The sequence below is a fragment of the Emydura macquarii genome, unplaced genomic scaffold, assembly GCF_026122565.2.
Source record: "Emydura macquarii macquarii isolate MOO-44397 ecotype Brisbane River unplaced genomic scaffold, CSIRO-AGI_Emac_v2 contig_3348, whole genome shotgun sequence".
NCBI lineage: Eukaryota > Metazoa > Chordata > Testudines > Chelidae > Emydura > Emydura macquarii.
In genome coordinates this window covers 49,578-61,808 of record NW_027133485.1, presented here as the reverse complement: position 1 = coordinate 61,808, position 12,231 = coordinate 49,578, and the positions used below count along the sequence as shown (strand labels likewise).

The following is a 12,231-nucleotide window of genomic DNA, read 5'->3' as shown; positions in this document are numbered from 1 at the left end:
TCAGCCACTGGAAGTGGTAGCAGGTTGCTGGTAGAGGGATCCTATTCCTGGCCTCTACTATAATGTAGCTATCCAGACTGCCAGCACTTACCCCCTTAGCTTCATTCATTCCTCACCTTTTAGCCCTTAGTATAGTCTCATTAAATGTGTATTTATAGAGCTGTATGGGTGGCTTTTTGCAATGTAATCATTCTTACCCTGTGCAAGGGATAGAAATCACCTTTCAGCTAATACAAAAAGCAATATTTAATCTTAATACAATTTTAACTCATCTTTAATACTGTTACTAAAATTATCCATTGTACCTCAAGCACTTGGTTCTGACTGTTTTAATGTTAAAGCGTTAAAGCTATCAAAACAGACTAACAGCCTCAAAAGCTTATAAAGTCAGACTTTTGGAATGCCACAGAAGAGTGTTTGCAGAATGTTACAATTCTTAAGGTAAGGGCTGTTTTCAAATTATCAATATATTGCAGGAAATATTTCGATATTTATACCCAGAAAAAAAAGTTAGTCAAGACAGCAAACTTCTGATGAAGCCCTTTATTCAGTTAAGTAACCAAAAGGTGAAAGCATTACTATTCACTACGCTTCTCTTCTGGCGCAGGTTCATACTGAGACAGCTGTGGAATTAAAAAAGGAGTGATTTTGTTAGCTATAGAACGTTTAAAAAAAGGCCACAACAGGAGAGAGAAGGAATTGTTTTAAAGCAAATTTTATTCTACAAATTCTAATTTGCTCCTGAATATCTAGCTCCACTTATTTTAAAAGACTACAAACATGCCTAGCAAGCCTTTTTCTCTCATTTTTTTGGCGGGGGTGGGGAGGAGCAGGAGGAGAAACATGCATTGTGCAAAAATGCAGCTGTGAGACGGAGGCTTTTAAAAGGTGCATGGCAGGATTGACTTTATAAGTACTTAAGTTTTTGAAAGAGTATTTCAGCACAAGACCCATTAAGTGCTTTTGACAATTTCTTACATTAAACGAGAGGGGGATTTACATTGTGATTGGGCAGAATGAGTATCCTACATTCTTGTGTGCTGTACTGAAATATGTAAAGTGGTCTGACTGACACCATTAGGCTGGGGATTAGCCACTCATGAGACTATTCCAGGGAATAAAATTTAAAATAGAGGACAAACCTACAGTCAGAACCATAGATCAAAAATTCACACTGATGTAGTGATCATTTGGCCACTTAAAATGCATTTTGAATTCTCCAGTTATAGGTACATATGTATAAAAATTAAGTAGCTGAGGACCAAGTAGATTTCACAAGAGCCTTTGAAAAAAATCTCAGGCATAGGGAAGGGTATGAATGTCAATATTAGACTATCAGTTCTAATTTTGCAGTTAAAATGTTTCATTTGTGGGTTAGAAATTCCTAGCCTGATCAAAATAGTCATCTGGTATTTATAATAATGTTGGATTACATTTATCACAGTTGCTGCTGGCAGCAACTGATGAAACAATGCTCCATGTTTTGCACACCAAGCTGGCTACAAAATAAGATGTCTGGGCTGTATGAGTGGATCTTAGTCAAGTTTTACTTCTAATTGCACATACAGTTCTTCTGCCCATTACCAGAAAATCAGATCAGTAGGTTTCCATATGCATACAGGTCTTTACACAGAGATCCAGCTGAAGTGGGAAACTTGCTAGTTACTTAAACCTGCTACAGTACTTATGAAAAGGGAAAATAAGTGTCTTCTCTTTATAATCCACATGCTACAGGACTAATGAAGGAAGCTGATTACACAATTTTGCTCCACAATCCTCTCAAGTAAAATTGTTCTGCTGCCTTTCAAAATCTAAATGAAACTCAAAGACCTGGGGGAATGTGAGTGCAGGACAAAAGTAGTATGGAGCAAAAGAAATAGAAGAAGAGGTAAAGTGCATAAACAGTAGATGGGCAGAGAGAAGAGAGGAAAGGGGGAAGAGAAAGTACTAATCAAGAAAGAGAAAAAATTCAAAAATACAGAGGGAGGAGAGAGACAAGGAAATGAGAGAAGAAAATTGTAATAGTATTCCTCATTTCCCCAACAAACTTGGTCACTACCTAAGGGCACTCTTCCACCTTTTCACAGAGTTATGGCACATGACCCAAAACTTGATTACTCTGGCCCACACACTAACATATTTCAGCCCTCATTACTGAAGGAGTTTAACAGCCCTCTGAGACAACTTTAATAGGGAAGTCCCCCCTTCTGCTAAAAAGTCAGATTATTCTCATTTCAAGCAACGTATAAAAAACTGCCTGTAAGAGGCATTAAATAGATCCATGCTGCCCAAACAACCCATCTAATTTTTTCTCCTCGAGGAAGCATTCCAATTTTAACCCAAGCCAGAACTATTTAGATAAACATGACAGCTTGACTCAGCAGAATGTTCAAGTCAAATACTTATAGCCTTTTTACTTACAACAAATGTGGACATGACTAACCCAGTGAATATGGTGTACTTGAACTTTCAGAAAGCCTTTGACAAGGTTCCTTACCAAAGGCTCTTAAGCAAACTAAGCAGTCATGCCTGGGATAAGAGGGAAGGTCCTCTCATGGATCAATAACTGGTTAAAAAAGGACAGGAAACAAAGGGTAGGAATAAATTATCTATTTTCAGAATGGAGTGAGGTAAATACTGATGTCCCCCAGGGATCTGTATTGGGACTGGTACTATTCAACATATTCATCAATAATTTGGAAAAAGGGGTAACAGTGAGGTGGCAAAGTTTGCACATAATACAAAGTTACTCAAGATAAGTCCAAATCAGACTGACGAGTTACAAAGACCTCACAAAACTGGGTGAGTAGGCAACAAAATAGATGAAAGTCAATGTTGATAAATGCAAAGTAATGCATATTGGAAAACATAATTCCAACTATACATACAAAATGATGGGGTCTAAACTAGCTGCTACCACTCAAGAAAGATCTTGGAGTTATCGTGGGTCATTCGCTGAAAAATATCCACTCAATATGCAGCAGCTGTCAAAAAAGCTAACAGAATGTTAGGAACCATTAGGAAAGGGAAAGATAATGAGACAGAAAATATAAAAATACCACTATATAAATCCATGGTATGCCCACACCTTGAATACTCTGCAGTTCTGGTCACCCCATCTCAAAGAAGATACATTAGAAATAGAAAAGGTACAGACAAGGCCAACAAAAATTAAGGGCAGGGAACATCTTCCCTATGAGAGATTAAAAAGACTGGGATAGTTCCATTTGGAAAAGAGATGACTAAAGGAGGGATATGACAAAGCCCTAGCTGTGATAATTTACTTGGGGTTGGTCCTGCTTTGAGCAGGGGGTTGCACTAGATGATTTCATGAGGTCCTTTCCAACCCTAATCTTCTATGACATGATAGAGGTCTATAAATTCCTGAATTGTGTGGAGAAAGTGAATGGGAAAGTGATATTAATCCCTTCACATAACACAAGAACCAGTGGTCACCTGATGAAATTAAAAGGCAGCAGGTTTAAAACAAAAACAAACCAAACAAAAAGTATTTCATACAACGTACAGTCAACATGTGGAACTTGTTGCCAGGAGATGTTGTGAAGGCCAAAACTAAAACTGGGTTCAAAAAAGAAAGAATTAGATAAGTTGATGGAGGATAGGTCCATCAATGGCTATTAGCTATGATGGTTGGGGATGCAACCCCATGCTCTGAGTGTCTCAGCCCCTAACTACCAGATGCTGGGACTGGATCACGGGATGGATCATCTGATAATTGCTCTTGTCTGTTCATTTCATGAGAGGCATTTGGCATTGACCACTCTCAGAAAACAGGATACTGAGTTAGATGGACCATTGATCTGACCCAGTAAAGTCATTCTTATGTACCTATACCTTGACAGCAAGTTTAATGGAGATATTAATTTGACCAATGAGTTCATAGTTCAACAAGTTTTTTCTTGGTCTACCAACTAATTGACATATAGTGCCCTTTTTCTATCGGGGAACTAACATGATAACATATGGTGTGTAGAAAGATAGGCCCCAATCCTGCAAGCGGTTTTTTGTGGGTAGTCCATAGTCCATGCAGAAAAGCTTGCATGATCAAAAGTTGTAGAAGGTAAAACATAGTATGTAGTAACTAGTCATTTGGTAAGTAATGTTAGTGTTGCAAACAGCATCACTGTGTGGGCAAAAAGTAGGTCAAGCACTTATAGAACCAGCACTGTTTCTGCCCCTGGTTTATTTAGCCATTTGCATGTGTAGTTATGGATCTGTACAACTATGGTAACTGTACAAAACTGAAAATCTGTCAAATATTATTGGTTTAAGAATGGATATCCTACTGAGTTAGCTTAGAGGGTGCTATAAACAGCTCCAGTTTGTTTCAGGCAGTCTGTGTACCCAAAACAATGACTCTACCTTAGTTTACACTCAGATTCTATTTGGAAGGTTTTCATAGCCATGGAGAAATAGAGGTATTTTAAATTAGAGTGAAAGCTCGTATTCTGCATACACATAAATGTCTCCAGTACTACTGTAGGTTATATCCTGCAAGGTATTGATTCCATTGACCTAATAGGTCTTTTCCACCTTGAATTTAAATTCTATAAGAAGTCTTTGCAGTTAGCGCCTTTAAACTGTTGTAATCTGCTTCAGAAGTGTCATCTAGCTTTTTTAGATGTTAATTACACCATTTTTTAAGAAATTAATTCTACCGTTTCCATTCAATTTTACTTGAATTTTGTACTTGTACTGGCTTTCCTTAGTTTTAAAGAAACTTAAGAAAAGAGGCTGTGTGGTTTAGTCATATTAGAAATCGAAAAGTATTCTTCTCAATTAAGTAGCCCCCACCGGGAGCCAATCAGGCTTCCCCTTGTGTTCTGAGACTTGCACACAGTGACACTGCATTATCACTGATAAATACTAATGATACAGTAACCAATACCAGTGTATATCTTTTACTTACATGTTAAGAAAGAATATTCTGCAATAGAGACTCAAATATTTACCTTTGCTTTTAGTTTTTTGTTTTCTTCCAACACAGCTTCATATTTTTCTTTCACTTCTGCAACCTCCAGGCGAAGGGCCTCTATTTCAGGATTTTCTGGAGCTGCGGCTCCTAGATGATGCTTCAGAAAGCTAATAAAAGTTAAGTGTTTCTTCACTTAAAAATGATAGGTTATTCAAATTCAGGCTCCAACATTGATAGATGAGCTTTGTGCAAATCTAATACCACTGTGTTAGCTAATCTATTGCTAAATTATAATTATGTACATTTATTTAGTGCCTTTCAACCTGCAAAAAGGCTTCAAGTATTTTAGAAACTGTGGGCTATTTATTACCATTGGTTTGTGTAACTGAACTCTCACAAGTCAATGGAAATTTAGAATTTAAAAGATACTATAGCTGACTGACAAGATACACCAGATATGTAAATTAAAGAAAAAAGTCAAACATCAGAAATTCTTTAAACAGAAGATGGCAACATGCCTGTCCGTAGGCTCTTTAAAACACAATGAAGGAGAACTTCCAAGATTAACTTAGCTTGGAAAGGATAAGACTGAGAAGGGGATGGTTATGGAACAGAATAAAGTAAAAGCTGAAACACTTTTTATCCTCTCCCATAACTTAAGAGCAAGGGAACACTAAACGGTAAAGCAGAACATTTTAGACAGTAAGTACTTTTGTGCAGTAAACCCTCATAATTCACTGTGGCAGAAGGTCAAAGAGGAAGCCTGGCAAGATTAAGAACTAGAGAGTTGTCAGCCTAAATATACTAGCAGTTATGCAAAATACACTGTTCCAGACTGTAAGCAGTACACCTGCAGATACAAGGAAATAGCAAATAGCATTATAGAAAATGTTTAATAGAAGACTTTGCCTTCCTTTCAGTATTACACATCAGCCACTGGCCCCCCACCACCCAAAAAAGTGGATACTGGATTAGATAAATCAAAAGCCTCAGACTGTTGGTAATAAGAACTTTCATGTAAGAGTTACATGTCCAGTTCTCTATTGTAGTTTGTTGACTGAGTGCCATTTCCCTAAAATTGCTGTGTTCTTATTTAATATGGAAATAAGACAATATTTTGTTTAGCCTATACAATATGGAGACAAACAAGTGATTGGACTATGCTTCCATTTTTTGCCTCGTATCTGTCTGAAATCAATTCACAGAGGAAAAAGGATACTCCAGTGCACTAGTTGGTTTCTCTGGCTCTTCGTATAGGGCTACCAACACTGTAAATAAAAAGCATTCAACAGTCGAAAGCAGAAACACCCCAAACTTCAATTTCTGAAGTGTGAACCATTAGTCAAAAGATAATACATATGTGACTTAAAAAGGATTACTTCCAGATTAGTAAAACATCACCTTTTAAAGTTAGGACAATGAACAGGTATCAAATGACCACACAGCAAATTATTAAGAGGTTATGTGTATCCAACATAAACTGAGTACAGTTATATAGCTGGAATCAGTCTGAATAAGCTTTTCAACAATTCTTTAATAGATTATAAAGCTAATTATTTGCACTAATTTCTGCACATAAACACAAACATTACAAGGGGCAGTGACTGTCAAGCAGTTCTATTGTTCCATATACTGATCAAATTAATAGTTATTTAATAATAGTCCCAGGACACACACATTCTCTACCAGTAAAGTAGTTGCTCACTATCATATCTGACTGATCTTGTAACAAAAGTAATCTAAGGGGGTGGCTACACTACAACTATGTTTAAGTCATCAAATTATGTCACTCAGGGGTGTGAATTAGCCACCCCCTGTGCAACAAAATTTATACCGATTTAAGCCCGGGATGGACCGCGCTATGTCAGTGGGAGAAACTCTCCCACTGACATAGCTGCTCTAAAATAACGGGAGAGAGCTCAGAGGCAGCAGCTACACTAGAAGGCTTACAGCAGCTCAGGTGCATCAGTGCAGCTCACCTCTCTAACCTCTCTAGTGCAGTGGTTCCCAAACTTTTTGGCTTGAGGACCACAGATATAACTTTTACTACCCTGAAGGACCACCAGTCTCCACCAGCAGTCCCCCTCCCCTCTCCTGCAGCCATAGGGAAGGAGTTCAGGGAGAAGGCTCTCCCATCCCCCTAGCTGCAGCAGGGATACTTGCATGCCTCTTGTAGTCCAGTGTGCTCCACCAGGGTCCCTAGACAGTGGCTCCCTTCTGCAGCCAGGGGGACAGGAGATCCATGCTCCCCTCTTTCTGGCTCCAGCAGGGACCCCAATACCTAGGGACCCAGGCAGTACGCTTTGCTGTGCTCCCTTCCACGGCCAGGAGGAAGGGAGTGTTTATCTCCCATCCCATCAGCTGCAGCAAGGAGCCTGCACCGGTCTTTTAGCCCTTCAGTAACACACTTCGCTTGGGTCCTTAGACAGCAGCTCCCTTCTGCAGCCAGTGGGAGGGGAGTGACGGGCCACTCTGAAAGCTTCCGCAGGCCACTTTTAGCCTCTGGGCCACAGGTAGGAAACCACTGCTCTAGCGTAGCCATATCCAGAATCTCCTTTACTAAGTCTGGAAAACTCCATATTCTCCTCCATCACTAGGCTTCCTTGGCTTGGGAAAAAAAATTGTACCCACCTGCTGCTTTGCTTCCAGAGTGGAAGCAAGAATCCTAAATAGTGTCTCAAGAATGCAGTTGCACTTTTACAGTCCTACACTTAGCTTCTCCCCATCACCAATCTATGATATATACTTATCTTGAGCAGCACTCAGAGGGTTTACATTAAGTATTGTGTGTTAACACAAATGTGCACCAAAGACAGCCACTTGGGATGTACTCAATTGTTCAACAGTTTGACTGAATCCTCAGAAGAGCCTGAGCCACTAGTTCTCCTATTGATTAATCCATACTTAGATTGTGGACTTGAAATGAAGCCAAAGTGAACATGGTTTATCCCTATCAGTATGTCTGCATTTGAGATATTTTGTTGGATTTTTTGTTGTTCTTTTTAAAACTCTTCCCAGTCACAGACCGGGACACCATTGTCATAGGTATCAAGTTAATGTATCATCACATCAGACAATACATCTTAGCTTGCCAACCTGGATATTCCCAATGCTTGCTCATGTAAATCTAGATACTGAGACTTTCCTTCCAGGACACAACTGTGTTAGTTAGTAGAGTTGACTGTCAGTAATGGAAGATTAAAGACACCCTTTTAGACTAGTTTGTTAGTGAACAACAGCAGCTCTAGAGCTATCAGAGGGAGCACCCTGATTTATCTGAAATTGGCAAGAAGAATGATTTCAGCTAAACTTACCTACATTAAAAAACTGCATGTGGAGTGATGTGTCCTCCACATTCTAAATATCTATTCAGCCTGGAGCAGTGAGAGTGAGTAAAAGTAAGCTGAACTGCACTCATACCATGTTTCTCAAATGAAAAGACTGACTGTGCAACTTAACTCCATTCCAAACATTCACGATTATCTAAAACTTGGTACAATGGAAGAATATCCCTACCAACTGTGGGACAAACCACAAAGTGATATACTTCTACTGAGTCCCAGCTACTCCCTTTTATGGTACAGTTTTGACCTAAAAGCTCTGGCAGCATTTCATAAAGCAAACAAACAGAGGTAACTTACTTTCAATTTGATTCAAGGGGGAAAAATATAAGTCAACTAGAAATAGATTAAACAAATTTTTGTTTTCTAATATGGTATTAAACAATGGAAAGCTATCAAAATACTTCATATAAAGCCCTTTGAATTAGTGTATATATCCCATACAAAAAGAATTAACAAGAGAGTTAAGGTTGCAGTTGCACTTGCAACCCTGACTTGTCTACTGATGAAAATGTATTATGACGCAGCCTTTAATTACATAAGACTATTCCTGAAATACAAGATACCGTACATTTTTTTCTACAAGCTTAAGTATACACATGCAGCATTTTGTAATATGTCTTCATTATCATAATGCTTAATTTTTGATATAATATAATCTTTTGAGAAGAAAGGTTAATAAAGTCATGAGCAAATGTACTAATATTCTCTTTTTTTCCAGACAGCAGCACAGCCTTTCTAAAGGGATGAGGGAATAACTTTATGCTGAACTCAAAAGTCAGCTGCATGCTTCAGTACACTGAAGTACACTGCTGGCTTAAATAAATTTGGCTACAGCAAGTATACATTTTATATGTGAAACACCCTGTCCAAAGTATTTTAGAGGGCCAATAAGTGGAAACTACTGTCTTGCACAGTTGGAGAATGCAGAGCACTTGAAGTACAATTAGTAGAGCTTTCTCCTGAACAATTTACAAAACATACAGAAGTCCTTCCCTCAGTCTTAAATCTCCAATTTGCACCACTATATTTCCTTAGTCTTTTCACTAGGCATTTATGACAAAAATAATCAGAGGGGAGTGGATGATCATGATTGTTCCTTCTGGCCTCAAAGTCTATGCAAAAGCCACCAGCCTGGAATGCAGAAGGGCAAGGACAGAATAGCAGTTGGATAGATGGTGACTAGATATCCTGATTTTATAGGGACAGTCCTGATATTCAGAGTTTTGTCTTATAGAGGTGTTTATTACCCTCCCACCCCGTCCCAATTTTTCCACACTTGCTTTCTGGTCACCCTAGTGGGGAGGCTTGATAACAGAGGGGCTGGAATCAGGGAGAACAATCAAAGAGGAGGTAGAAGCCAAAGAACAGAAGTATTTAGAACTAGAAGCACATTCTCCACCAGAACACAGAACTGAACCCAGAATTATCAAGCCTACAGTCACATGCTGCAAGCAAATAGCTTCAGAAACATTGGCAAAGTGTGTCTCACCCTCTTTACTGGTTAGACCACACAGGTTAAAAGCCTACTGCTGCTATTAGTTGTGCCATTAGCTCAAGTGAGAGAAGTTTGTACTGTGGATTACAGACCTTGAATGCCATCCTGCAGAACTGAATTGTATCCCTGCTTCTACAATACTGGGCAAGTCCCTCAAACCAAAATGCACCAGTGCCCACTAAATATATGGTCCTCATTTGGTGAGGATCAGGGGCCACAGGCCAAGGGGTCAGAGTTGCAGAAATGGCATGCATATGAAGTACTGTAGAAATATTAAATACTCTGAGGGGGAAAAAAAAGAAAAAAAAAAGGCCCTTTAAGGTACCCGAGTTGGGGCTCCACATTTAATGGATAAGAGTCTTCACGAACAGGATTTCCACAACGCCTGCTGATCACCTGCCCACCCTTTACCTGCCGCCAGTGGCAGGAGGACACTGCCCCAGAGAGGGCTTCCTTGGAGCCGCTGGGTGTGGGCCCGAGGCGAAGAGAGCACCGACCTTTGCTCCCCGCGCATGTACCTCCCCCAACGCTGGGGGGGGGGCGGCTGGCAGGTTTTTACCTTTGGTGAGCGTGTCCAGCACCCCGGATTTCTCCAGGTAGCGGCGGAACTGCTCCCGCTTGGAGTCTGCGGCCTGAGGGGAGGATGGGAACAACGTTAGCTCAGGGCAAGGCGGTCCCGCTGCCGAAACTGGGGCGGGGAGCCTGCTTCGCCCCGGCGAGCCTCCCTCTGAGAAGGATGCGGCGGCGGGGAGCCCCCAGACGTCGGGGCGGGGAGGACGAGGGTGCTAAAAGACCTCAAAGGGCTCCAGGAAGACCTCGCAGCCCCGCACCTTATAATGCGCCATCGCAGCCGCGCCGCGCCGAGCCGAGCCGAGCCGAGCCGCGCCGCTCCCTCCAGGCCGCCGGCCGCCAGCGCTTGCGCGCTGAGCCTTTTACGGAGGCGGGGCGACGAACACTTAGCGTCCCATCAGTTACCATAGAGACGGGCAACGCTAGCACGCGGGCCGGGCCGGGCCGGGCCTGGGCCCTCCCCCAGCCCCCAGCCTCTCTGTAGCGTCCTTGCTTGGGCCTCTCCGCGAGCTGCGTCTCCTCCCATCTTCGCTCGTCGGCCATCGGAGCCCCCGGCCCCTGCCTCTCCCCGGCCCCTTCGCAGCCCCCTTCTTCCCTCCTTCCGCCCGCCTAGCCACTCTCAGCGCTATGCGCAACTGCCCGCCGACGCTGTTCCCGCCAGATATCCGGCCCGCTTCGCTTCGCTTCGCTTGTCAGTCACTCACGCTGAGGAGACCGGTTTTCTCTTGGCCACGTGAGGACGCTGTGCTCCCGCCGCCGGAGCCCGACCACGCCGGAATGCCCGATGCCGCCCCGTGTAAATGTAGGTGCTGGAACAGGATGTCATACAGGTGCTGTACAGCCTCACTGGCTCTGCTAGGCCTCAAAAATGCTACGTGCAACATGGTGCTCAAGTCACTACAACAGGGGTTCTTATTCCACTGTGACCCCCTTTGGACAACGAAAATTACTACACAGTCCTGGGTGGTGGGGCCTGGGCTTGGGCTTGGGCTTCAGCCCCAGGACCCAGCAAGTCTGAGGCTAGCTCTGGTGACCCCATTAAAATGGGGTCATGACCTACTTTGAGGTCCTGACCCACAGTCTGAGAAGTGCTGCACTACAGTGGCCAGGATCTGATAATGCTTAGTGCAACTCAAAATCATTGCTCCTGGCAGGGGGCACCCAACACTTTATATCACTGCATGGCAAAGGAGCCGAAGTTCCTGCCTTGCCTTCTTTAATGCTTCATGAATATGGAGCAAAGCTACACTACACCATAGTGATCTGAAAAAAGAGATCACATTATTCTTGCATGTTTGCTATGGGGTATCTAACAAACATACTTCTTAGACTATAAACTGCTCACAAGTGGAAAGGGCTTGTCTGCACAGGGAAAGCTATTGCAAAATAAGCTAGAGTGAATTTAAAATGCAATAGTTATTCTACACTAGCTCCCCATATGGACACTCTTATTCTACAATGTAGTAAGCTAGTACGGAATAGCTATTTCACAATAGCTATTCTGGGCTATTTTGCTACACAGACAACTCCTGAGGGCCTAGTCCTGAAGTCCTTATTTAGGCAAAACGTCCATTGAGTTCACATGAAGTATCTCTATACAGCTCATAGCGGGAGCCTCCCAGCTCTGGGTCAACACACTCGTGTTTGGAGGGCTCCAGAAATAGCTGTGTAGACAGCTCTTGGAAGTTGCTGCTCGTGCTGGGCTCTGAAGCCTAAGGTTGGGGTGGGTGTCAGAGCTCATGCTGCAACTTTAAAGAGCAGTATACACAGCTATTTTTAGAGTGATAACACTAGTCCCACAAACCCAAGTCTGTCACCCTAAATTGGGAGCTTGCTGCCACTGCCTGTGTCAATGTACCCATGGAGACTCCAGAATTTGTCTGGAT

General features: G+C 42.1%; 1 protein-coding gene across 1 annotated transcript; it reads right to left on the bottom strand.

The window, feature by feature from the left end:
- Positions 1 to 528: 528 nt before the first annotated feature.
- Positions 529 to 10,745, bottom strand: MYCBP (MYC binding protein). Its single transcript, XM_067533730.1, has 5 exons — positions 10,606 to 10,745; positions 10,335 to 10,407; positions 6,156 to 6,204; positions 4,974 to 5,103; positions 529 to 623 (listed from the first exon to the last, which is right to left on the bottom strand). Exons 1-5 carry the CDS (start codon positions 10,618 to 10,620, stop codon positions 579 to 581), a joined length of 312 nt encoding a protein of 103 aa, XP_067389831.1. The 5' UTR covers positions 10,621 to 10,745; the 3' UTR covers positions 529 to 578.
- Positions 10,746 to 12,231: the final 1,486 nt, after the last annotated feature.